We start from the raw sequence: 25,704 nt of genomic DNA, 5'->3' as shown, positions 1-25,704 counted from the left end.
CAGCCAGCCCAGAGTAAGGCCTGATCATTTTGCTTTAATTAAGCTTCAAAGGAGAACCGGAGTCTCCATCTTATCTGCAGTTTGCTCCTTTAATTCCTTCTCCACGGTGCCTGCTGTAGGTGGGAAGTGCCGCCCAGCCTCTGAATGGCGGGGGTGGCGTGGGGGGGACCTTCCCGGTCTGGCCCAGCCTTGCCTGGTGAATGAATTTCTCTGAACCTCTTCCAAGGGCCTCCTTTCGATTTTCCCCGATTTTTACAGGGAACTAATTGCTAATGATCTTGAAAAAAAAAAATCCCCTTGAGCGTTTCTGACTACTACCAGCTCAGAAGGAAGAAGTGTGTGTGCGTGTGTGTGTGTGTGTGTGTGGGGGGGGGGGGGCTAGCAGGAAGAAAGGGGGTGCAAGGGCTGCTGCTAAGCCCACCAGCAGAGAGCTGCCAGCAGGAGGCCTGTTCCCAGCTCTAGGGAAAGCATTTCACCCTCAGCAAGATACTCCCTCGCTGCCTCCCCATCCTTTTCCTTTTGTAGAATTTTCCTTGTGAAACTAACCACGGTGTGTGTGCGCGCGCGTGTGTGTGTGTGGTGTGTACACCCAGAGCGGCAGCTTTTTGTCCACCGGATGGAATTTTCAGTTTTTTACCTCCAGCCACCAGCTACTGCGCTCCTGAGAAGGAACATTTGTAACCCAGCATTCTTGATGTGGTCCTCGATTAATAAACAGGAACCCACCTTTCGAGGCCGACGGGGGGAAACAATTTTTTTCCTGTTCGCCGCCCCTGCGCGTCGGGTCCATGAATGGGGGCTTTGAGAACTCGCCCTTCGGCACGGCCACATGGCAAAGTGCTGCTCACACCTCCGCCCGACCCTCCCGAAGCGCGGCCGAGCCTCCGCCCGGGGCCGCCCTGGTCCTGCGGTTCCGCGCTGGCCGCCCCGTCGGGCCGCCGCGCCAGGGCTGAGAGCGCCCAGGCTCCTCCCTGGGACGAGCGCCCGACCCACCAGGAAGAAGCCGGGGAGACCACCGGCATCCATTCTCCCCTCCCCCCAGCCCGAAAATAACCGTATTTATATTTACTCGTCTGCGTGCCCTTTTGCGGCCTTCCTCCCTAGTCACCTCGCTCTGTTGGGAAAAAAAGGTTTTGTGGTGAAATGTTCCTCCCTTCTTTTTCCTTTCCTCTGTCTCCCCTCCTCTCTCATCTTGGCTTAGTGGGTCCTCACCCTCCCACGTTACAGCTTGGGGCTCCTCTGGCCTCTTCCCTGTCCTGCCCCCGAGCTCTGAGCTCTGGTGGTTTTGCTGGGATTTCAGGGAAACCTGAAGTGAGAACAATGACCTCTATCAGGCCCCTGCAGACAGAGAGCGTGTGTTAAGGGCTGGGACTCCCATCTACAGATCCCGCAGTCTGAGACGGAAATGATGGAGGCTTTGTTAGTTACAATCAGGAGGATAAAGAGCCGCCGCACTGAAACCGGGAAGGGCTTACCCTGAGCGCTTCGCGGCTGCCCAGGAGGGCTCTTCTCTCTGGGCCAAGGCATCTTCTCATCATCCTGGGCATCTTCCAGTTGACTTATGCTGGGAACCGGTTTTAGAGCGTCCCTAACTGGAAGCACTGACCTGGCGCCTGGCTGGGGGAAGTAGGGAGGGGGCAGAAATGAACCCATTTTGCTCTCTCCTCCTGCCTGTGGTCCTACCCTCTTGCCCCAAATGGACCAGCTGGGAAGATGGAGGTAGGGTCACTTGCATTCATTCTTGTCAGGATTGAAGTCATACTTGCTCGGCCACAGTCTCTGAGTTCTTCCCAGGAAAGGGCTTTGCAGAGGAGAAGGGACTCTCAAGTCTAGTTAGAGCAGATGAGTGGTAAGGGTGTGGGTGCTGTCTTTTCTGGGATACAATTTGCAGCCCAGGTAAGGCTAGCTCAGGGTCTCTCACCCTGTAATTCTGTGATTGGAATCAAATGAGGTGGGACCTTTGGTCTCCTGTGGCCTCATGTGTTGGCAGAGAGGGAGTCCGGATTTGATCTTCATCGGGGAGAGAGGCTGAAGAACAGGAATGGAAAGCTTTGGGAAAGTGGAAGGGAGACTCGTTTTTAGTTCTCTCTCTGTGTGAATCTGAGAGCACCCCACCCCCCCATCGGCCCCATGAGACAAGCCAGGAAGGAACCACTGTGCTCATGTCCCAGATGGACACATGGAGATTGCAAGCTGCATAGCGAACACACCAAAGCACAGAGCGTGGGTGTCCCCTGAATGGTGCTTCTTCACCACCCCAGCAGGTACTCAGGCCAGGGAGAGGAAGAGGAAGAAGCAGGAGCTGGCTGGCAGATGCTTGGTATGGTTCTTAGAAACCCTGGACGTTGCCCAGGGCATATCATCTGCCCGATTCCCACCCGATTCCCACCCTTCTTTGTAGGGACAGCGTGGGGGGGAAGTGAGGAGGAAGTGATGGGCAGAAGCACTGTCAGCAGTGATGCTGCCCCGACGGCAGTGGCCACACAGATCCTTTGCAAGTGAGCTCTGTTTGTAAAGCTTCCATGTCGGTGACCTGTGGGAACTGGCCTGGCTTCTCCAAATGCCCTGGCCCCGTCTGCTGGCTTGGCCCTGACAGCCCTCCAACCCCCACCCACTCTCCAACATCACCAGCATTCCCAGGAAGCTAGCAGACCATCCCTCTCTTCCCCCTGACTTGAAGAAAGCAACACTGGCTTATGGATGTATGTCCAGGTCATAGAGTGGTTGGCAGACATCCAGGACAAGGGCACAGGTCCCAGAGCCTGTCACACCAACACTACAGTGACCCCTGACCCCCATGGCACCAGGAGGTGAGAACTGATTCATGAGGGGCTCCAGAGAAGTTAGACCCGGTCCAAAAAGGTGGTCAGTGGGAGGGTGAGAGTTGTAATTAAAAGAGTCGTCCCAGCCCCAGTGCTAGGGCTGGACTTTTCTGGGCTTTGGAGTGCTTTTCTTGCCCTGATGCTGGTACTGCTGGGGATAGGCAGCTGAGGGGTCTGGCTTTTCACAAGGGCCCATGGTGGAAAGAACAGCTTTGGGTATCCCCTCACTATCCCAGGGCGAAACACCCTGGCAAAGACCAGAGGGAATCCCTCCTTGGCCAAAGGTCGTCTTCTTCCTGAGACAGTTAAGAGTTCTAGAAGAGGAGGCATTTCTAGTCTTCTGGCCTGAGGAAGGCAGAGGTGTTGGTCTTTAATGAGCGTTGGCCTGGGCACCATCCTTGCTGGGTGCTGTACATCATTCATGAGAAGAGCTGACGTCTACTGAAGCATTGACTGAAGCGACGTCAGTTCCTCAAAATAGCCTTCCAAAGAGGGAGTTTCAAGGTTAAGCAAATTTGGAAGACCGCAAATTCTGCATCCCTCTCATGGTGATTACGAAGGTGCCAAGAAGTCTTGTTGTACTTTGTTCAGCTGCCGAGAAGTCCTGTTGTACTTTGTTCAGCTCCGAATGTTTCAGTATTTCTCCATTGAAGTTTCATGGTACTTCATTTAACAGCCTCTGAGAAATGCGAAGTAAAACACAATGAAAGAGAGTAAAATATAGATAAGGAAGACACAAGTGAAAAAGTTTCTTCCCAAAGCACATGTGATTGGAAGAGGAGATTTCACAAGTGACCGTTTTTCTGATTTGGTTTTTATTTCTGCAGGGATGAATGAAACACTGTTGGCAGGGGGTGAGGGGTGGGGGTGCTCTATGACCGTAGACAACATGGCCCCTACTCTTGTCCATTTTTTGTCCTTAAGTGTTTTGTCTTGTTTTTTTTTTTTGATGTGGACCATTTTTAAAGTCTTTATTGAATTTGTTACAATATTGCTTCTGTTGTCTATGTTCTGGTTTTTTGGCCATGAGGCATGTGGGATCTTGGCTTCCCAACCAGGGATTGAACCCATACCCCTCCTGCGTTGGAAAGTGAAGTCTTGACCATCGGACCACCAGGGAAGTCCCAACCTACTCTTCTCTTGTTGAGGAGGCCACACACACACACACACACACACCCACCCACCCACCCTAGGGTAACTCACTTTCCCCGAGAGGAGTATGGACTGTGGGAGGGGAGAATCTGAGGCAGGTGTGGGAGAGAAAGGCAGGGGGGGATGCCAGAGGGGGCCCAGGGGCAGGAGGACAGTGCCTTGCGGTGTCCTGTCCCCAAGCTCAGGCAGTGTGGGGAGGCAGCCCGTCTGGGGTCCTGCCAGCTCGCGGAGGGTCAGCCGTGCTGTCTCTGGAGACGCCCCCTCCCCTGGCGTGATGGCAAGCTGCTATCATTTGTCCAGTGAGCCTCACGCAGTGTTCAGAGGAAACGTGTTCAGGCAGTGTTCAGAGGAAACGTGACTCTGGCTGCTTTCTGTCACTTTGGGACTGTCTTATGCCCACAGCCTCCGAGGCCTCAGGACGGGCAGGGGGTGTGGACAGAGGCCATGTCGGTGGCCCCGAGCGGGGACATTTGTGTGTGTCCAGAGGAGGAGGTGACACATGCGGGCGTGCCCAGAGGCCAGGCCAGGGCTGGGGGCGTTCTTGGCCGCTGTCTCACGGCTGCCCCAGCAGCTGCCTGGGTGTTTTCCCACATTCCACACGGGACACTGATGTCAGAAAGCCCTGAGCGGGGAAGCGCCTCCTTGGGGACAGCAGGGCCCTGCTCTGCCCCTGCCCAGTGGCCCAGAGCCTGGAGGAGGCTCCAGGCTCACATCAGAGAGTGCCTGTCCTGGAGGCAGAAGCAAATTTACCAACCTGGGTTCGAAGTCAAGTTTGATTTAAGTTATCAAAACGTCTGGCATGTTCAAAACAAGGGGTGTGGTGGGGAGCACAGGCTGAGGAGAGGCAGGGGTCAGAGATGAAGAGGAAATAGGTCGAGAGGGGACCTGGGTCCAACCAGCTGGCTCCTCATCTGATAATCCACATGAGGTGGGAGAAGGTTTTGGCTGTTTGAAGAAGAAAAAAAAAGCAGGAGTAGAATTATGAATAGAATTTATTAAAAGATAAAGAATAGCAGGCCAAGAAATGACTTAGAGGATTTCTGAAGCCCTCTTAGCTCACAGCCCTTGTTCTAAGTCATGTAAGACACAGGGATGGAGGGGGTGGGGAAGAGGAAAGTGAAAGTGTTAGTTGCTCAGTCATGTCCGACTCTTTGAGACCCCATGACTGTAGTCCACCAGACTCCACTGTCCATGGAGTTTTCCAGGCAAGAATACTGGAGTGGGTTGCCATTTCCTTCTCCAAGGGATCTGCCCAACCCAGGGATGGAACCCGGGTCTGCTGCATTGCAGGCAGACTCTTTACCTGCAAGGGGAAGAGGAGACTGGGACAGAACTCATGACCAGGAGCAGGATCCCACTCTGGAACTGTGTTTTCATCTCTTCTGTAAATTCTTTAATCCCAGGACCTTAAAACACTGGACACATTTGCAACAATTCAGCCTTATTGCCTGCCCGTGGGAGGTGCTCATTTTATATATGGGGGAACCACAGCATGGCCCAGGATGCCAGGGGGTGAGTTTGAAGGAAAATGTTTCCAGGGCCTGCCAGTAAAAGAGACCAGCTCAGGCTCAGAGAAATCCTGACTCTCGCCAGTGCCCACCCCAGGGTTGCATCTCAGCAAGAAAACTGCAAAACAGATGGTAGATGGCCAAGAAAATGAAAGCTTCTATTAGTTTAAAATATATATGTGTGTGTGTGTGTGTGTGTGTGTGTGTGTATAGTTATAATAAAAATAACAAAGTAAATCTACATATTACATTTTAGAATGGATAAATAACAAGGTCCTACTGTATAGCACAGGGAACTATATTCAATATCCTGTGATAAACCATCATGGAAAAGAATATTAAAAAAAATAATGTAAAATAAATCTATAAAATAAAATCTACAATCTATAATAACATTTTTTAAAATTTAAAAATCATAGTTCACTAAGATCCAATTCCTTCTTACCCAACAGCCTCATTTAACTCTCTTGTTTTGCCTTCACAAGTCAGTGAAAAGGCAGCAATTCAGAAAAACGTTTTTTTCCCCAGAATAAGAAGAAAACTGAAGAGTTGTCTCTTTGGATGGTGGTGAGAAGATGGGAAGAGAAGGGAGGGGATTTAGGAGAAGGAGAATAAAAGGAGATGGGGTGAGGGGAAGAGGAAAATTACCTTCTTCACCTTGGTTGAAAGAGCCCCAGAAAATATTCATCTTATGTTTGCCTCAGAATGGCGGAAGGTGTAGGAGCTCTGAGAACCTTGCTTCAGACTGGAATTTTCCTCCCCAAGTTCGACGTTTTACAACTGAGAATGCTCTGGTCCTCCTGGCTGGGGGGAGGCCTAAGGTGGGGACGGGACTACATAGGTGGGGTGGGGGTGACTTCAGGGCACGAGGTGCTTAATTTTCCTCAGTGTCTAGGCGACTCCCTTAGTGTCTGCTCTTTGTCTTCTGCACTTGAAAGGGCAGCATAAAAACACTGGCCTTGCAACTCACTCAGTTCAGCCACTCACTCGTGTCTGAGTGTCTGCAATCCCATGGACTGCAGCACGCCAGGCTTCCCTGTCCATCGCCAACTCCCAGAGTTTGATCATACCCATGTCCATTGAGTCAGTGATGCTATCCAGCCATCTCATCCTCTGTCGTCCCCTTCTCCTCCTGCCCTCAGTCTTTCCCAGCATCAGGGTCTTTTCCAGTGAGTCGGCTCTTCACATCAGGTGGCCAAAATATTGGAGTTTCAGCTTCAGCATCAGTTCTTCCAATGAACACCCAGGACTGATTTCCTTTCGGATGTGCTGATTCGATCTCCTTGCAGTCCAAGGGACTCTCAACTCGCTAGGATGTTTAGAAATTCTCTGCTCTATTTATAAAGGCTCCATCTTCTGTGGCCCCACGGCAGGGTGTTAACACACTATAAGGACGCTGATTCCTTGCTGTTTGTATAATGTATGACAGTTTGCAAAATGCTTCTACACCCCTTCCCAGGAACCCCGAGTGAGGCCAGGCTCCACATACAGTTTAGTAGTCACGTTTAAACATTCCATGTGTATTGATTCATTAAAGCATAGTTGATTTACATTATTACATGAGTTTCAAGTGTACAGCATAGTCATTTAATGTCTATTTAAAACTTCACTTATTTATTATTTATATATTTTTGATTGCAATTCATCTTCGTTGCTGTGCATGGGTTTTCTCTAGTCCCTGCTACTGAGCTACTCTCTAGCTGCGGTGCGCAGGCCTCTCATGGAGGCAGCTTCTCTTGCTGAAGAACACAGGGCTTTGGAGGGCAGGCTCACTGGTCGTGGTGCATGGGCTTCGTTGCCCAGGGGCATGTGGAATCTTCCTGGACAAGGGATTGAACCTATGTCCCCGGTATTGGCAGGCAGGTTCTTTACCGCTGGGCCACCAGGGAAGTCCTAGTCACTCAATATTTTTATAGATTACACTCCATTAAAACTTGTTATAAGATAATAGATGCAATTCCTTGTGACAGACAATATATGCTTACTGTTTATCTTTTTCATACATATTAGTTTGCATCTCTTGACCCCACACCCCTGTTTTGTCCCTTTCCCTTCTCTCTCCCTTTGGATAAGCGCTAATTTGTTTTTTGTATCTGTGAGTCTGTTTTGCATATATACTCATCTGTATGACAGCTTAGATCCCACATATAAGTGCTATCACAGAGCATTAGTCTTTCTCTGCCTGACTCATTTCATTCAGCTGATCCTCTCCAACTCCCTCCATGTGGCTGCAGATGGCAAAGTTTCATTCTTTTTAATGGCTGAGCAGTATTCCCTTCATTTTAATTTCCAGGATCTTGTGAAAGATGTCATCGATCCAAGAGCTCCCCAGCCCCCCAGACTCTGGAAGGAATTATAAACCATCACTAGCAGAGACTGGTTGTGGCTGGTCTTCACTGGCAAGCGATCTCTAGTCCTGGCAGTCATAAGTCACACATGAAATGGTAATTAATCTGCTCTGTTTGGCTATTTCAGATTGCTTGTTAACATCAGTAAAATTGAACCCATAAATCTACCTGCCTACCTAGTCTGGCTCACCTGGACCTTGCAGGGGCTGTTCTAGGATCTTGTCAGGAACATTGTAAATCTAAGAAATCTCTCTCTTCCACGCCTCTTCTCATCCCCACCCCTCCTCCCACCATTCCCCCCGCCAAACCGTCAAACATCAAGACCAACAGACATCATACAAGAAATTAATTCTGCAAAGGAAGGCAACCGCATCAACACCGATCTTTCTGTCCGTCTGGAGAATATGAATATCCTGATGACGCTGAGTTTCTTATCTCCTCTAATTTGGAGACAATGGGGAAGGAAAGTGGGGGGAGGGCCAGGGGAGGCTTATGGGCTGTTGTCCTCAGTTACTCAGCCAAGAGGTGCTTTTCAGGGTGTTCCAGAAGGGAAGGGGGCCCCTGCAAGTCACACCATGTGTCACAGTGCCTCACATTGACTCACGGCCAGATATTGAGAAAAATTCACAGAAGTCAGGAAATTCCCGGCGAATGGTCTCATCTCACCCTCTGCTGACCCTGCAGTGAGGGCGTAGGTAGGGTCAGGCTGGAGGGCTTTTTTTTTTAAAAGAGGAAAAAATCAAAGCACTCCTGTTGATTCTGCATGCCCAGGGGCAGGGCAGGGTCCTAACAGGCCTGGCTGAAGACAGAGCATCAGCCTCCAGCCCCAGTGCCCTGGGGCAGCCAGCGCTGGTCTGTTTCTTCATTCGCGAAACTTTTATTTTTGCAGAAGATTCCCTCCCCTGTCCTCCCTCTCCCTCCGCCCATCCTTGGCTTTGTTTCCCCTTCGGGAACAGCATCTTTCTTTCTGGGCAGAGCAAGATGCCCAAGATCCACCCTCCCCCCCAACCCCCTCCAATGGACAGGGCCAAGTTTAGAGCTGGGGCTGCTCATTTGAGCTTTGTGTGTAATTGAACCTGGCACAAAGGGTTATCATTAGGAGGGATGGCATGGGATGAAGAAAAGGGAAAGCTCAGACCCAAATTAGAAAAGCTTTCCCAAGGAGACATACAGTGGCGTGGTTTGGGGAGGGGGGCGGGTCCAATCTCTGAGGAATTCTCCAACAAAGGACTAGGTATTAAACATGATGCGGGAACTCATATGGCCAGTTTCTTGGCATTATTTGGGTCTGTGTTCGAGGGGTGGGCAACAGACACCAGAGGCATCAGGTGTTAAGACTGAGGCTCTGCTCCCAAGGCTGCTTGGAATCCTGAGCAAAACGGGGTAATTTGTGTAATAGATGTTTACTGAGTGTGTCCAGAGCCGGGCACCGCCATTTTGGTCCAGAAGACAACGAAGGTCCTGGAGGATGCTGAGCTTTTTCTTCTGCTCGGCTACTGACCCAGGGACACCCCTGTCCAGAAGTTTGCTGCTTCAGGCCTGGGGAAATGGGAGCCTCCCTCCCCCACCGGCCCTGTGGGTGGGATGCTCCACGCTTCCTCACTCCCTGTGGGTCCACAGTTTGCCGAGGGGGCATTGTAACAAGGCAAGGAGGTTTCCTCCCTGAACTGCTGTCCCTGCTGAGCTGGTGAGTGGATGCGTGTGGCCACCTGCCCGACCTCGGGGGTCCCGGGGCCCGGCCCCGTGAAGAGGGCCCGGGCCAGCCCCTCGCTAGGGGCACAGCACCGCACCCGCCCAGCTGTCCTGGCTTCTCCCTCCGCCTGTTGACTCGCATCAAGGAGCTGGCAGCTCAGGGCCCCAGTGATCCCCAGCCCCCCCACCAGACCGTCTCTCCTCCCTGCATTCCTGGTGGCGTCCCAGCTCCGGGTGACCCCGGGTTCTAATATTCTTGGGTTGGTTCAGACTACCCAGCTGGCCGTGCTCCGGGCTGCGGGCCTTGTTAAAGCCAAAATGCCGGCTTTTACAGCCTGGCTCTTTCCATCAAGTTCATCAAGCAGCCCGCTTTTTCTTTCCTTTTCTTTTTTAACCAGCGAGATGGCCCCTTTGGTGAGCTCTCCTGTTGCTGGGGAGGGAAGGGGAGCCGGCAGGGAGCCTGAGCTGCAGCAGGGTCTGGTCTGGGCCCTTGTTATTGTTATTTTTTTAAATGATAGTTTACAGAAAAATAAAGTTCAAAGGTGAGTGCCCTTCCAGAAGGAAGGATTAAGCGGGTGGATTTGGAAATTGTTCAACCCTGGAGGCATTGCTAGGGAACATAATCTATTTTGAATTTTTCTTTGGGAGCCAAAGTCGGTTATGGTGTGGGAAGAGCTTTTGCCTTCTGTCTCTCCCTTCCTCTATACTACAGACACGGGCATGCCAAGGAATATACAGGTTGTACAAACAGCTCTTCCCCCAAATCACATAAAGATATTATATATAGTCACATGTCTCCTTCCAAATGGGTGTGCTCGTAAAGACACATAGAGATATCCCTCACACCCTATATGTAAAGAACAGCCAATTTAGAAGTTGGCAGAGGAGTCCTGTCTGAGTGAGTAGAAAAGCCTGGCTCAAGGCTTAACAAACAATCCCATAAAACCCACGCCTGCTTTTATTGAATGGCGATGCATGAAAGATCCAGGGTGGCCAACTTGAACCATACAGGAGCCAGTTTTCATAGTATTGTCCATAAAGGGTGGCAGGAAGGTCTCTTTTTGTGGAAATTTAATCCATTCCTAGAAAAAAAAAATTTTTTTTTTTGCTTCTAACACTGGTTGGCTGGGCTGCATGCTTGTGTCTCTTTCTTCTCTAATATCATTTTAGCTCCTTGAATGGTCTAGAGGTTCCTTTTACATTTGGTCTTCCTACCTCCTGCCTGACCCACTCTGTTCAGCCTCTACAAGGCTGGCTGCCAGAGTAATCTTTTAAAAATTGCAAATCAAATCAATCACTCTCCTATTTAAAACCCTTCAGTGGCTTCCCTTTGCTCAAATTCAAATTCCTTAGCCCTCAGACAAGCCCCTCCTTCCTTGTTACCTTGTACAGTCATTTCCTGCAAATCTCCCAACCCTGGGCACCCTATGCTTCTGCTACTTCAGATTGTCTTTCAGGCCACAGTCCCCAAGCCTCGTCTTAATTTGACTCCCTCCACATGGAATGACTCCCCGGCTATGAGTGGGACAGTGAGAGCATCTTGTGGACAGAAGGTGGATGCGTGCATGCTAACTCATTTTAGTTGTGTCCAACTCTTTGCGACCCTACGGACTGCCAGGATCCTCTGTCTGTGGGATTCTTTTAATGCTGAATACTGGCAAGAATACTGGAGTGGGTTGTCATGCCCTCCTCCAAGTGTGGGGGGATGGGGATAGTCCTTTCAATTGGGGGGTCCAGAAAAGATCTCTGGAGAAGGTGACTTTAAGTGAAGACTGGAGGTGGTAGTAGAATGAGCCACGCGAATGTTTGAAGGGGGATCGTGCCAGGCAGGACAGCAAGTGCAAAGGCCCTGAGGTTGGAACGTGTCTGAGACCTTCCAGGAATTGTTGCAGCAGAATGAACAAGGAAGGAGTGGGGTGGCTGGTAGCCTGGCTGAGAACCTTGAGGCTCTTGAACTGAAACAATTCTCACCTTTTTTTGGTGGCCAGTGGTGCTAGTGAGAAACGGGGGCCCCGAGGAGCCAGCAGCTTGGCTGTGAAGTGCTTGGAGGGTTGATATAACTTTGTTTATAAAAGCACAATGAATCTAAAAGTGGATCTAAATGTGCTAGACTCCAGACTTTACTTTCCTAGAACCTATGTCCACGGTCTCAGCAAAGCTGTTTTAGAACTTTTCACCATGGTGATTGAAAATGGAGTGGTCTGTGATGCACCAATGTTTATGTCCAGGTCTGCGGAAAGGGTCTTCATCCTCAGGGGACTTTTGGGGGTATTGAACCTACATCTGATCTGTAATGTTCTCAACAATAATTTATCAGTCTTTCTCATTAGGCTTTTACAAACAGTCCCAGAAAGGTCATCCATCAAGCATGTGGATAAAATTGTGAATTAGGGTGTCATCCCCTGTTTTTCTTTGTTTTTATTATTGTGGTAAAATATATAGAGAGTACATTTACCATGTTACCCATTTTAAAGTGCACAGTTCCATGGCATTAAGTACCTTCCCACTGTTAGGTAACCATCACCATTATGCATCTCTGGAACATTCTCATCCTCCCAAGCTGAAAGTTCGCACCCATTAAATACTAACTGCCCACTCCCCTCTCCTCTCACCCTGGGGCAACACCCTCCTCCTCTCTGCCTCTATGAATTTGACTGTCCCAGGAACCTCAGCCAACAGAAATCATCTAATATTTTCTGTATCAGCTTTTGTTAATGGCTTATTTCACTCAGCATAATGTCTCAAGGTTTACCCATGAGCATGTATCAAAATTTCCTTCTTGTTTAAGATTGAGTAAAAAGGTCCATTATGCTGCCTAGGTGGTTAATTGGTTAAGAATCTGCCTGCAATGTGGGAGATGTGGGTTTGATCCCTGAGTCAGGTAGATCCCCTGGAGAAGGAAACAGCAACCCACTTCAGTATTCTTGCCTAGGGCATCCCATGGATGGCGGAGCTTGGCGGGCTACAGTCCATGGGGTCTCAAAGAGTCAGATACGTCTTAGTGACTAAGAGTGAGCATGAGTACTCCATTACACAGAGATCACGTTTGGCTTACCCATCCATCCATGGACACGCGGGGTGCTTCTGCATTTTGGCCATTGTGAATAATGCTGTTGTGAACGTGGGCAGACAGACACCTCTGTCACTTCTTTTCTCCCCCTCTTTAAAGGTAGTCTTTGGCCGGGAGCACCTTTTGGCTGGTCAAATCAGTCTCTGCCTGCCCTTCTGCCTTCCCAACTACTTTTTTACTAAGTCGATTGATGACGAACACCTCTTCTCATTAGCATAGCCTTCTGCCATTAGGAAACTGGAGGCTGGATGATTCACACGTAAGTAAAGGGTGATGACTTCTCCCGTGTCACCCTTGGGAAGGCACTTGTGTTGCTGGAAACAGAGACCACAGATCTCCCCTGGGCTGGGCCTTCTGATCCTCAGAAGGCGGCCTAGCAGGGGCCTGACACTCCAGTGGGTGGGCAGTGTTCTCCTGGGAGAGAGTGCGAGCACATCCTGGTCAGGGCTACTGGGCATCTCTTCAAAGGTCCTGGCCCACTGGCAGCAGCAGAGATTGGATGAAGCTATGCCATGGCTTCAGAGGCCTCTAGGCCAGCCTGTTCTGCTCAGCGGCTTTAGACTATACTGCTGTGCTCCAAAAGCTGGCCTAAACAGTATTTCCAAATGAACACAAAATATGCAAATTAAAAAAAGAAATCTACATAAAGAAAAGTGGAGAAGGCCCTGATATGAGCGAGAATGGAATCGACACGAATGGTGTGGGAGTCAGACAGATACAGATCAAGTCTTGGCAGCTGTGGGCTTGGTAAAACTACTCAAATTCTGTGAACGTCAATTTCTCTGTTTGCAAATGGCAAGAGGGTCACTGTCAGGGTTCAATAGGAAATTGTGTAAGAATTGCTTTTGTTGACTAACCCTAGCTGTGTATTAGTGTTATATTATAGAAGGGGTCCTTTTGGGGGGTTCTCTGGTGGTCCAGTGGTTAAGACTTTGCCTTCCAAGGCAGGAGGTGCTGGTTCCATCCCTGGTTGGGGTGCTAAGATCCCAACAGAAGCCATATTGTAACAAATTGAATAAAGACTATAAAAATGGAGACAGCAGGCATAGAGAACAGACTTGTGGACACAGTGTGAGGAGGAGAGGGAGGGATGAATGAAACAGTAACGTTGAAACATACATATTACCATATGCAAAACAGATAGCCAGTGGGATTTGCTGTATGGTGCGGGGAGCTCAAACCTGTGTTCTCTGACTACCTAGAGGGGTGGGATAGGGTGGGCGGTGGGAGAGAGGGTCAAGAGGAGGGGACACATGTGTACCTATGGCTGATTCATGATGACGTACAGCAGAAATGAGCACAGTATTATAAAGCAATTACCTTCCAATTAAAAGTAAATAAAAATAAATAATAAATAAAAGTTAATAAGTCTTCCCTGGTGGCTCAGATGGTAAAGAATCTGCTTGCACTGCAGGAGACCTAGGTTTGATCCCTGGGTTGGGAAGATCCCCTGGAGAAGGGAATGGCAAACCTCTCCAGTATTCTGGCCTGGAGAATTCCACGGACAGAGGAGCCTGGCGGCCTAAAGTCAGTGGGATCACAAAGAGTTGGACACAACTCAGTGACTAACACACTTTGAAAATCTAGGATGGTATACTGTAATGGTCTTTATCTTTCTGGCTTACTTCGCTCTGTATAATGGGCTCCAGTTTCATCCATCTCATTAGAACTGATTCAAATGAATTCTTTTTAATGGCTGAGTAATATTCCATGGTGTATATGTACCACAGCTTCCTCATCCATTTGTCTGCTGATGGGCATCTGGGTTGCTTCCATGTCCTGGCTATTATAAACAGTGCTGCGATGAACATTGGGGTGCACGTGTCTCTTTCAGATCCGGTTTCCTTGGTGTGTATGCCCAGAAGTGGGATTGCTGGGTCATATGGCAGTTCTATTTCCAGCTTTTTAAGAAATCTCCACACTGTTTTCCATAGTGGCTGTACTAATTTGCATTCCCACCAACAGTGTAAGAGGGTTCCCTTTTCTCCACACCCTCTCCAGCATTTATTGCTTGTAGACTTTTGGATAGCAGTCATCCTGACTGGTGTATAATGGTACCTCATTGTGGTTTTGATTTGCATTTCTCTGATAATGAGTGATGTTGAGCATCTTTTCATGTGTTTGTTAGCCATCTGTATGTCTTCCTTGGAGAAATGTCTGTTGAGTTCTTTGGCCCGTTTTTTGATTGGGTCATTTATTTTTCTGGAGTTGAGCTGGAGGAGTTGCTTGTATATTTTTGAGATTAATCCTTTGTCTGTTGCTTTGTTTGCTATTATTTTCTCCCAATCTGAGGGCTGTCTTTTCACCTTGCTTATAGTTTCCTTTGTTGTGCAAAAGCTTTTAAGTTTCATTAAGTCCCATTTGTTTATTTTTGCTTTTATTTCTAAAATTCTGGGATGTGGGTCATAGAGGATCCTGCTGTGATTTATGTTGGAGAGTGTTTTGCCTATGTTCTCTAGGAGTTTTATAGTTTCTGGTCTTACATTTAGATCTTTAATCCATTTTGAGTTTATTTTTGTGTATGGTGTTAGAAAGTGTTCTAGTTTCATTCTTTTACAGGTGGTTGACCAGTTTTCCCAGCACCACTTGTTAAAGAGGTTATCTTTTTTCCATTGTATATCCTTGCCTCCTTTGTCGAAGATAAGGTGACCATAGGTTCGTGGACTTATCTCTGGGCTTTCTATTCTGTTCCATTGATCTATATTTCTGTCTTTGTGCCAGTACCATACTGTCTTGATGACTGTGGCTTTGTAGTAGAGCCTGAAGTCAGGAAGATTGATTCCTCCAGTTCCATTCTTCTTTCTCAGGATTACTTTGGCTATTTGAGGTTTTTTGTATTTCCATACAAATTGTGAAATTATTTGTTCTAGTTCTGTGAAAAATACCATTGGTAGTTTGATAGGGATTGCATTGAATCTATAGATTGCTTTGGGTAGTATAGCCATTTTGACAATATTGATTCTTCCAATCCATGAACACGGTATATTTCTCCATCTGTTTGTGTCCTCTTTGATTTCTTTCATCAGTATTTTATAGTTTTCTATGTATAGGTCTTTTGTTTCTTTAGGTAGTTATACTCCTAAGTATTTTATTCTTTTTGTTGCAATGGTGAATGGTATTGTTTCCTTAATTTCTCTTTCTGTTTTCTCATTGTTAGTGTATAGGAATGCAAGAGATTTCTATGTGTTAATTTTATATCCTGCAACTTTACTGTATTCATTGATTAGCTCTAGTAATTTTCTGGTAGAGTCTTTAGGGTTTTCTATGGAATTTAGAAAGATGGTAACGATAACCCTATATGCAAAACAGAAAAAGAGACTCAGATGTATAGAACAGACTTGTGGACTCTGGGAGAAGGCGAGGGTGGGATGTTTCAAGAGAACAACATTGAAACATGTATATTATCTAGGGTGAAACAGATCACCAGCCCAGGTTGGGTGCATGAGACAAGTGCTTGGGCCTGGTGCACTGGGAAGACCCAGAGGGATCGGGTGGGGAGGGAGGTGGGAGGGGGGACCGGGATGGGGAATACATGTAAATCCATGGCTAATTCATTTCAATGTATGACAAAAACTACTGTAATGATGTAAAGTAATTAGCCTCCAACTAATAAAAATAAATGGAAAAATAAATTAAAAAAAAAAAAAGAAAATCTAGGATGGCTGAACACCATCCCCACAGATCATGACTGAATTGGCTGAGGCATCAATAGTGTTTACAAAGTTCCCCAAGTGATTTTAATAAGCAGGCAAGGTGGCAAATCATCAGCCCAGAGTGTGGCCAACCTTGCACAGATGGAGGCTCTCCTCAGCCCTCGTCTTATCCTTGCAAACCCCATAAAGCACGTGGCCTCCTCCACACATGATGACCGTGAGCAGGGTACTGAATGTAGTAGAGCCTCAGTTTCCTCCACAGTCAAATGGGATAAAGAGCAGAATCCAACTCATAATATTCCATGGAGACTGGAAGAGAGAACTCAGAACATGGCTTGAAGAGAGGGAGAACTCTGTCAATGCCAGCTCTCACTGGGAGCACGGTCAGTGTCAAGTCAGCAATCCCACGATCTTCTCACCCCCTCCAGAAACACCAACCCTGCTCTCCCCTGCCCGACTGCCCCACTCCAGCTCTCTTGCTGAGCCACGTTCCTGGGAGATGCCTGGTGGGAACTTGAGATCACACTGAGTCAGAGGTATTTGTAGGCGTGACTCACCAGGTCTTAAAACCAGAAGATTGCCCTGTGGGCCTCATGACGTTTCTGGAAAATAAAAGGAGTGAATATTATTGGGTTGAGTTCATCAGACACTCACCCTCCCTTTTGTGTGCTGGGGTTTCTGAAAGCAGCAGGCGGCGGCCCAGCCAAGTCTGAACCATCAAAGGCCAGGGCCCGGCTGCAGTGCTGAGAGATGTTGCTTCTCCTCCAGACAGGTTTCATCCTCTTCCCACAGACTTCTGCTTCTCTGGTTCCCCGCCCAAGGCTACTCCGTTTCTCTTCCCTCCAGGCTCCTGAGAAAATGTTCCCACGGGCTGCCTCTACTGAGGTGTGTCAGAGCTGAGCTATGCTGCAGGGCTGGGTATGGATTGGGAAGGGGCCACCCAGACTCCAGAGAACAAGAAAGGGAAAGTTGCCTTCAAGAGTCAGAATTCTGGGACCTGGCACTGAAGCAGCAGCCAGGAGGGCACCCATTTCCCTGATGCCCTTTTCACCACCTCCTGCATCCCTGGCGATAGTAAATCCTAAGGTCTCTGGGTCTCAGCTGCTTCTTGCATCTGTCTGCTTCTCTGCATCTCTAGCAAAAACCACTGTCATTTTCTAATTTCTCACCTGCAACTGCAGCCTCCTGACTTGTGTCCCCAGCTTCCATTCTGTCTACTTCTTGCCCAACATAGCCGGGTGGGCTTTTCAAAATACAAAACTGATCATCTCTCTTTCTGTCTCTCTGTCTCCCATACATACACGTTTAACACTTTCCCAAGGTTTTCCATTCCTCATAAGATAATGACAAAACCCCTCAACAAGTTCGACAAGGCCATGTTTATCAGAATTTGGTTTGGCTGTCAGTGACAGAAAACCCAATTTAACAGAATTTGAATAGATGAGATTTTATTTTCTTATAAAAAAAGCTACAGTTGAACTAACTAGGATTTACATAACAGTTCCTCTACATTATCTAGGATTCAGTCTTCTGCTCTTTCATCCTTAGCATGTGCTCTCTACCTCATGGTCCAAGGGGACTGCTTGAGCACCAGCCATTGCAACCAAAACCTAGGCACAGGAACAAAGAATTGTACATAGCATTTCTACTGACATTTTTTCTGCCCAGTGACATGGCTAGAGTTAGTTGGAAGAGAGGCTAAAGACTACAATTTTTATTCTAAATGGCCATGACCAGCTGAAAAGAAGGAAGAAGAGAATGGATATTGAACATCACTGGCAGTGCTTATCATATACTATGTCTCTTGACCCCTACTGTCCTTCTGAACTTCATCTATGCGACTTCACACTTCCTTCCCCTGGCTCTAAACACTCCCAGCACACTGGCTTTCCCTGGGAGTCCCACGTACACTCCCTTCTGCCTCAGGCCCTTGATCATTCATCAACATTTTCCCCTCTTCATACTTAACTACTCATCCTTCAGAACTCCGTTCCAACAGCATTTCCTTAGGGAATCCTCCTCAATTGGGTCAAACTCTGTCTCTTATTTCAGATGCTTATAGCATGTAGATTGTATAACTGTTGCAATTATGTGTTTGTTTATGCAATTATCTGATTATTTTCTGCCCTCACAATGACGTCAGGGTTTAGATCTGGCTTTGTACACCATGGAGCATTCTGCTCAGAATATTGTAGGTGCTTACTAAATATCTGTTGAATGGCATATTTATTGAATAAATATAGCTATTATCTTACATTGAAAAAAAGAGGCTAGGACTCAAGTACCAAAAACTTTTCCTGGGAAAATGGTGGAAAATGGCCAGAAGGGCCAGGGATACACAGTAGAGCCAGGGGAGAATTCTAAATGATGCATTTGAATCGAGTAAGATTTGGGGCTGGGGCTTCCCTGGTGGCTCAGATGGTAAAGAATCTGCCTGCAATGCAGGAGACCGGGGTTTGATCCCTGGGTTGGGAAGGTCCCCTGGAGAAGGGAATGGCTACCCAGGCCATTCCCAGTATTCCCAGTATTCTTTCCTGGAGAATTCCATGGACAGAGGAGCCTGGTGGGTCCATGGGGTTGCAAAGAGTAGTATGTGACCAAGCGACTTTTATTTTTTCAAGCTTTGGAGTGTGTGGCGGAGGAAACACTGGCCTGGAACTCAGGAGCCCTGGTTTCTGTTCTCAGCTCAGTCACCAATAGCTGGGCCACTGCCTGGAGCCAGTGAGAATTGATCAGATGCTAAATACAGTTTGAAGGCAGAGCCTACAATCACTACTGGCAGACTGGGTGTGGGGAGTAGGGGGAAGAGACGGATGGTCCTGGGTATTTGGCCAAACTAAGGGAAGGTCACTTACTGAGAAGGGGAAGGCAGCAAGAGAAACGTGCTTTAGGGGACGATCAGAAGGGTTTATTTGCAAATGAATCATGGGTTCCAGTGGCCAGCTGAACAGTTTACCTCATCTGTAGGCTTCCCCTAGGGAAAGCCTATGCCCTAGGCTGGTGGGTCTAAGTGGTTGAGACAGGGGATGCCAAGTGGGTGTAAAAAAGATAGAAAAGGTCCCCTTTCAAGGTACATAGTTACCAGCCAAGAAATGATTCAGTCTGACTCAGCATAAGATTGAACAGAAAGTACTCAGAAGACCTTGACTTACAGGCTTAGGAGGAAGCAGTCCCTTTCTGCTAAAGGGCAGTGACGAGACAAGGCATGTCCATGCGTGGTCATTGCAGAAATCTTTTAAGTTTTAGCTGAAACAATGGTGAGGGGCTTTCTTCCTTAAGTAAACTTCATGGTTCCCTCCCTAAGCCAGTGCTCACTGGTTCAAAGTTTTGCCAGAAAACCATCAAACTAACAGCAGGAGACAGTTGCTCTTCCTTCCTCAGTGATCAATGCAAAGAAACAGAGGAAAACAATAGAAGGGGAAAGACTCTCTTTAAGAGATCTCGTCAAGGAAATGAGAGATACCAAAGGAATATTTCATGCAAAGATGGACACAATAAAGGACAGAAATGGTATGGACCTAACAGAAGCAGAAGATATTAAGAAGAGGTGGCAAGAATACACAGAAGAACTATACAAAAAAGATCTTCATGACCCAGACAACCACAATGGTGTGACTGCTCACCCAGAGCCAGACATCCTGGAATGTGAAGTCAAGTAGGCCTTAGGAAGCATCACTACGCACAAAGCTAGTGGAGGTGATGGAATTCCAGTTGACCTATGTCAAATCCTGAAAGATGATGCTGTGAAAGTGCTGCACTCAATATGCCAGCAAACTTGGAAAACTCAGCAGTGGCCACAGGACGGGAAAAGATCAGTTTTCATTCCAGTCCCAAAGAAAGGCAGTGCCAAAGAATGTTCAAACTACCACACAGTTGCACTCATCTCACACACTAGCAAAATAATGCTCAAAATTCTCCAAGCAAGGCTTCAACAGTATTTGAACCATGAACTTCCAGATGTTCAAGCAGGTTTTAGAAAAGGCAGAGGAACCAGAGATCAAATTGCCAACATCCATTGGATCATAGAAAAGCAAGAGAGTTCCAGAAAAAACATCTATTTCTGCTTTATTGAATATGCCAAAGCCTTTGACTGTGTGGATCACAACAAACTATGGAAAATTCTTAAAGAGATGGGAATATCAGGCCACCTTACCTGCCTCCTGAGAAATCTGTATACAGGTCAGGAAAACAGTTAGAACTGGACATGGAACAACAGACTGATTCCAAATCGGGAAAGCAGTCAAAGCTGTATATTGTCACCCTGCTTATTTAACTTATATGCAGAGTACATAATGCAAAATTCTGGGCTAGGTGAAGCACAAGCTGAAATCAAGATTGCCAGGAGAAAATCAGTAACCTCAGATACGCAGATGACACCACCCTTATGGCAGAAAGCAAAGAAATAAAAAGCCTCTTGATGAAAGTGAAAGAGAAGAGTGAAAAAATTGGCTTAAAACTCAACATTAAAAAAACAAAGATCATGGCATCTGGTCCCATCACTTCATGGCAAATAGATGGGGAAACAATGGAGACAGTGAGAGACTTTATGTTTTTTTAGCACCAAAATCACTGCAGATGGTGATTGCAGCCATGAGATTAAAAGATGCTTGCTCCTTAGAAGAAAAGCTATGACCGACCTAGACAGCATATTAAAATGCAGAGACATTACTTTGCCAACAAAGGTCCGTCTAGTCAAACCTATGGTTTTTCCAGTAGTCATGTATGAAATGTGAGAGTTGGACTATAAAGAAAGCTGAGTGCCGAAGAATTGATGCTCTTGAAGACTCTTGAGAGTCTGCAAGGAGATCAAACCAGTCAATCCTGAGGGAAATCAGTCTTGAAAATTCACTGGAAGGACTGATGCTAAAGCTGAAACTCCAATACTTTGGCCACCTGATGTGAAGGACTGACTCATTGGAAAAGACCCTGATGCTGGGAAAGATTGAAGGAAGGAGGAGAAGGGGATGGATGGATGGTATCACTGAGTCAACGGACATGAGTTTGAGCAAGCTCCATGAGCTGGTGATGGACAGGAAACCCTGGCATGCTGCAGTCCATGGGGTTGCAAAGAGTGAGACATGACTGAGCGATTGAACTGAACAACAGGAGGGGCCACCTCTCTTATTCCCCTGATAGCCAGATGAGGTCATCAGCATTATTACTACCTTCATGATCATATAAGGCTTCCAGGTTTCCCCTGTACCCCTGATGACTCTAATTTCTATGATTGTGAGCCCTAAGCTTTATTGCCAACTTTGTATATTTGGTCTACACCTTTGCTATGCAATGTGGGGTACCCAGACCAGCAGCACCCACGTCTCCTGGGAGCTAGCTAGACATGCAGAGTCTCAGGTCCCACACCTGACCTGCCAAATCACAAACTGCCCTTTAACAATGCCCGGGGGAGTGGTCCACACATGAAAATTCAGGAAACACGGTGCTAGAGCATTCAGTGTGCTTGCTTCTATCTCATTTTACATGTGAGACTTCTATTTGATTAAATATAAAGGCCTCCTGCCTGCTCTAAGAGTTGGATGTATGAAACTTATTAACATCTTTTGCAAGTAAATGCAGCGCCAAGAGTTTGTAGGGTTTCGCTTTGATCATTTTCAACTCGCAGGAGGTAACATGTGCAGAAGTGTCCTGATTCTTGGTTTACAAAAGAAGATCATCACAGAAACTGGGGGAAATTAAGTTTCAGAGGACGAGAGGCAGTTCTGTGATGGCCAAGAGCAGAGAGCACCTATGCAGCTTCCAGCAGAGGAATTTGCAGGCACATGGGTGTCTCTCCTCACCTGTGGTCCCCAAGGAGCCATTGCTTCTCTGCTCCCATCAGACCAGATTCCCAACCACCCAGACTGGACCTCGGACCATCTGGGGTCTGTGAGTCCTGCAAGGACGTGGTTGGGCGCTGATGTCAGAATGAGGGAATAAGCTCTCACCAGATGATTAGCGCTGCTCTGAGTCTCCGCCAGACCCAGATCACACATGAAGCAACAGCTCACCCATGATGGGCGGCGAGAGCACACATGTTCACAGGCAACGGGGAACGTGTTTGCTCACTGGCTCTGTCATCATATCACTCCTCGCCCTCCCCCCAAGATAACAGGCTGAGGTCATCAAAGCGAGGTCTGTCTTGGAAAGCCTTGGAACCCCCTCAAGGGGTTCCCCTCAAGGACAGGGCAGAAAGGTGGGTGCCAAGGAGGAGAGCCAAGAGCAGACACTCCAGCTGGAATTGGGGAGCAAGACCTCAGAGACTTGACTCCAGTAAAACTCAGAACTGTTTCCAGGGTGATCACTAGCCATCTACCCAAAGGCAGGAAAGGGGTGGCCGAAACAGCTGAGTTAAGGTTGTTGGCATGGAGGTGGGTCCTTTGATCTGAGGTTGGTAAACCTTGTTACCATACCCAGTCACAAAGATCTGCCACCCACTTTCTACCTGGGAATTCAGGGGATTAGGGGAGAACTAGCAATAAAAGGCTTGTAGAACCTGTGCGTGCAGCCCTCTGAGACCTGTGCTTCGAGCTGAAGACTTTTGAAGGCAAGTTGATCAGTCCTGGTAGGGACCTGGGGGTGGGAGGGAGTCACTGGGCCCACCTTCTCTGTACAAATGAGGAAATAAAACCAAGTTCTCCAGGGCAATGGGCCAGGCCCATGGCTCCATGGCATTTTCTGGCAGAGCGGGAACCGGCAGTAAGATCTAGCTCCTGGCCCCAAACTCTTTCAGTCCCCGCTTGAGAGCTTGGCTGTGTTGGGACCGTGGACCAAGCCCTCTGCTTACCACACATCCTCTGAAGAGAGTGAGGAGGGGGGCCCTCCTTTTACAGCCTTGACCTATCATCCTTGGCAAGACTGCTCCCTCCCACCCCTGCCTGGAGCCCCCTCCTGACTTCGCAGCAGTGCAAGGTCTGGACCTGGGATGGGCGGGGAGCCTTACTCACCAATATGCTTTGCTTGCTGGACTCCATGGTCTCCCCTGCTTCCAGCTTCCTGTGTTCCCGAAACCCACTCTTCCTTACTCCATCCTCGGTCTGGGGGTTAGGAAATACGCTTCTACCTTCTAACTCAGCTCTTTTATCCCTAGCAGGGAGTTGGGCAAAGTCAATAAAAGCCCCAGTGACCCTTTCTCGTTTCTTCCTTGCCAGATTCAGAGCCCAGCACCTTGGATTCCCAATCTTCGACCACCCTGTTCCTCTCCTCCGAGGAGCCAGGCCCCTCCACTGCCGCGCTGCCGTCCCCCTCGTCGTCCTGCGAGCCCTCGGCATTCTCTCCGGGGCCCCCGGCGCTGCCGCACCTGCTGCCTTCGCTGCCTGCTGCGCCCGCACCCCCGGCCTCGGGTTCGGGCGCCCCCAGGCGCGCCGGCCTCCACTCGGTGGTTGCCTCGTCCCCGGAGGCAGTCTCGCGCCTCCTGGACTGGCTGCCCAGCGGCCCCTCAGCCACCCCTCCAGGCGCCCGCGGGGATGAGCGCGATCGGCCAGGGCCCCGCGCCCCGCGCCCTGGCGCCGCGGGCAGGGAGGAGGCCGCTGAGGACCTGCGCGCCTCCCCGCAGCCCTGCGCCAGGCCTGCCGCCTCCGCCAGTTTGGAAGCCAATGTTGGGGACATCCTGGTGGAGCTGAGGACAATGAACGGTCACCTGGACGTCATCGCGAGGGCCCTCACCAAATTGGCCTCGTCCCTGGGGCCGCAGCCGCCGACCCCGCCGGATGCCCCAGATGCCAAGTGATGGGGCCGCCCCGCGACTGTGCATCCGAGCCGCGCGCAGGGGGATCCCGAATGCCCCAGGCATCGCTGCCTGAGTCACCTTTGGGCCCAGCAAACCCAGCGGAGGACAGGATTACTCTGCTCAACCTGCCTACTGGAAGGCATGGACCTCCCCTGGCATGTCAACCTAAAATGATGGTGCTTCTCACACTCTCCGCCTTGAGAGGCTTTCTCAGCTCTCTCATGCCCACCCGGCTCCTTGGAGCTCTCTTGGCACTTCAAATGTCCTTCTCTTGGTTTGGTTAAGGCTTTGAGCTCCTGGCAGGACAAGTGCCCTAAGACAGTGGTGGGACCCTGGGAAAGGCTCAGAGAACCATCCCTTCCCATCCCCATTGGTGACTTCTGAGAATTGTGGAAGAAAGGCAAGTCTACAGCACATTACATAAGCAGTAGTTCAAGGGCAGATCCAATGTTCTTCTCTTGAGTTGCTGATGCTGTATCTGATCTCTGGTGATTTTTTCACATTTAAAAAAAAATTATTTTGGGAAAAATAAGTTTACTTTTTTCTCATAATAACCACATTTTGAGAGGTTTGGAAAACAGAGAAGTGAGAAAAATCTGATGTATTTGGAGAAGGGGGGTATTTAAGTCTTTCTTATGAATAAGAAAGTGTTTTGTGTAATAAACAAGATTTTTGTATGTACTTTCTGGGTGTTGGCTTTTCCGCGCCACATTTCTTCCTTCCCCTGCTCTTTCTGTTCTCAGTTACCTGTACCTCCTTTACTCCTTGGGGCTTATTTCAACTTTTCTCGCACTTGTGAAGAACAAGCTTTCAAAGGTTCTCATGATTCTTTTCTAAAACTCCCAGACCTCCCTGAATTTGGTAAATCCACCCCTTTGCTTTGTGATTGGAGCAGCAACTGAGTCACTGGCCATCCGGGAGGAAGCCAGCGTCCTTGGCCTCTCCTTCTAGATGCCCGTAACACCACCTGCCCCAGTTGTGATGAACAAACATCTCTCCAGACTTTGCCAGTGTGCCCTGGTGGAGACCTGGCTGGAATTTCAGCAGTCTGGAGGAACCTGTGCCCTCCAAGATCTGACTTCCCATAAGAAGGAGGGCTCTTCTCGCCTTCCTGCTTGGATTAGAATTTTAATGAAGTGTGCTCATCTGCCAGAAGCAAATTGACTGCTCTTTTCCCAGAAACAAACCAGGCATTGGAACCCACACTGCACAGAGCAAAACTCTGTCCCAAGCATTTGTAGGGCTCACAACTGGTGAGCTGCCTGGTGTCTGCCGTTTCTGGCACCCCCAGAGCCTCTCAGACGTGTGTGTGGAGAGCTTACAATGCAGGTTCTGCTTTGGTAGCTCCAACGTGGGGCCTGAGACTCAGCATTTCTAATCAACGCCCAGGGATGCTGATGCTACTTGCCGGAAGTCACATTTTGAGTAGTTGTGAAAAGGGGGGTGTCTACTCTGGGGTTCCTGCTGGTTCCATCACCACTGGTCCCCAGAAACTGCTGTTTATCTTTGTCCCCGCAGGGACCTGGATTCCTCTAAACTTTCAAAGCAGCTCTTTGGGGGACTTCTCTATTTGAAAGCGAGTTTGTATTAGGTCTAACCACCCAGTTCTAACAAAGCTTCAGTGGAGGTTAAATCGATTCAACAAGCATTTATTGGGTGTCTACAATGCCGGTGCCCCGGGGCACCCAAAGATGAACAGAATAAGGGCCCTCCCCTTCAGGGGCTCCCAGTCCACC

At 48.6% G+C, this 25,704-nt stretch overlaps 1 protein-coding gene across 2 annotated transcripts in view; it reads left to right on the top strand.

The window, feature by feature from the left end:
- Nucleotides 1–24,649, top strand: part of RUNX2 (RUNX family transcription factor 2) — a 250,764-nt gene extending 226,115 nt beyond the window's left edge. For both annotated transcript variants that reach the window (XM_070456355.1, XM_070456354.1), the window contains one exon: nucleotides 23,391–24,649. In XM_070456355.1, the coding sequence (XP_070312456.1) occupies nucleotides 23,391–23,968 (578 nt within the window). In that variant the 3' untranslated portion in view covers nucleotides 23,969–24,649. The remainder of the gene's footprint in view (nucleotides 1–23,390) is intronic.
- Nucleotides 24,650–25,704: the final 1,055 nt, after the last annotated feature.

Source organism: Odocoileus virginianus, chromosome 27 (genome assembly GCF_023699985.2).
Source record: "Odocoileus virginianus isolate 20LAN1187 ecotype Illinois chromosome 27, Ovbor_1.2, whole genome shotgun sequence".
NCBI lineage: Eukaryota > Metazoa > Chordata > Mammalia > Artiodactyla > Cervidae > Odocoileus > Odocoileus virginianus.
This window is presented reverse-complemented; position numbering and strand designations above follow the sequence as displayed.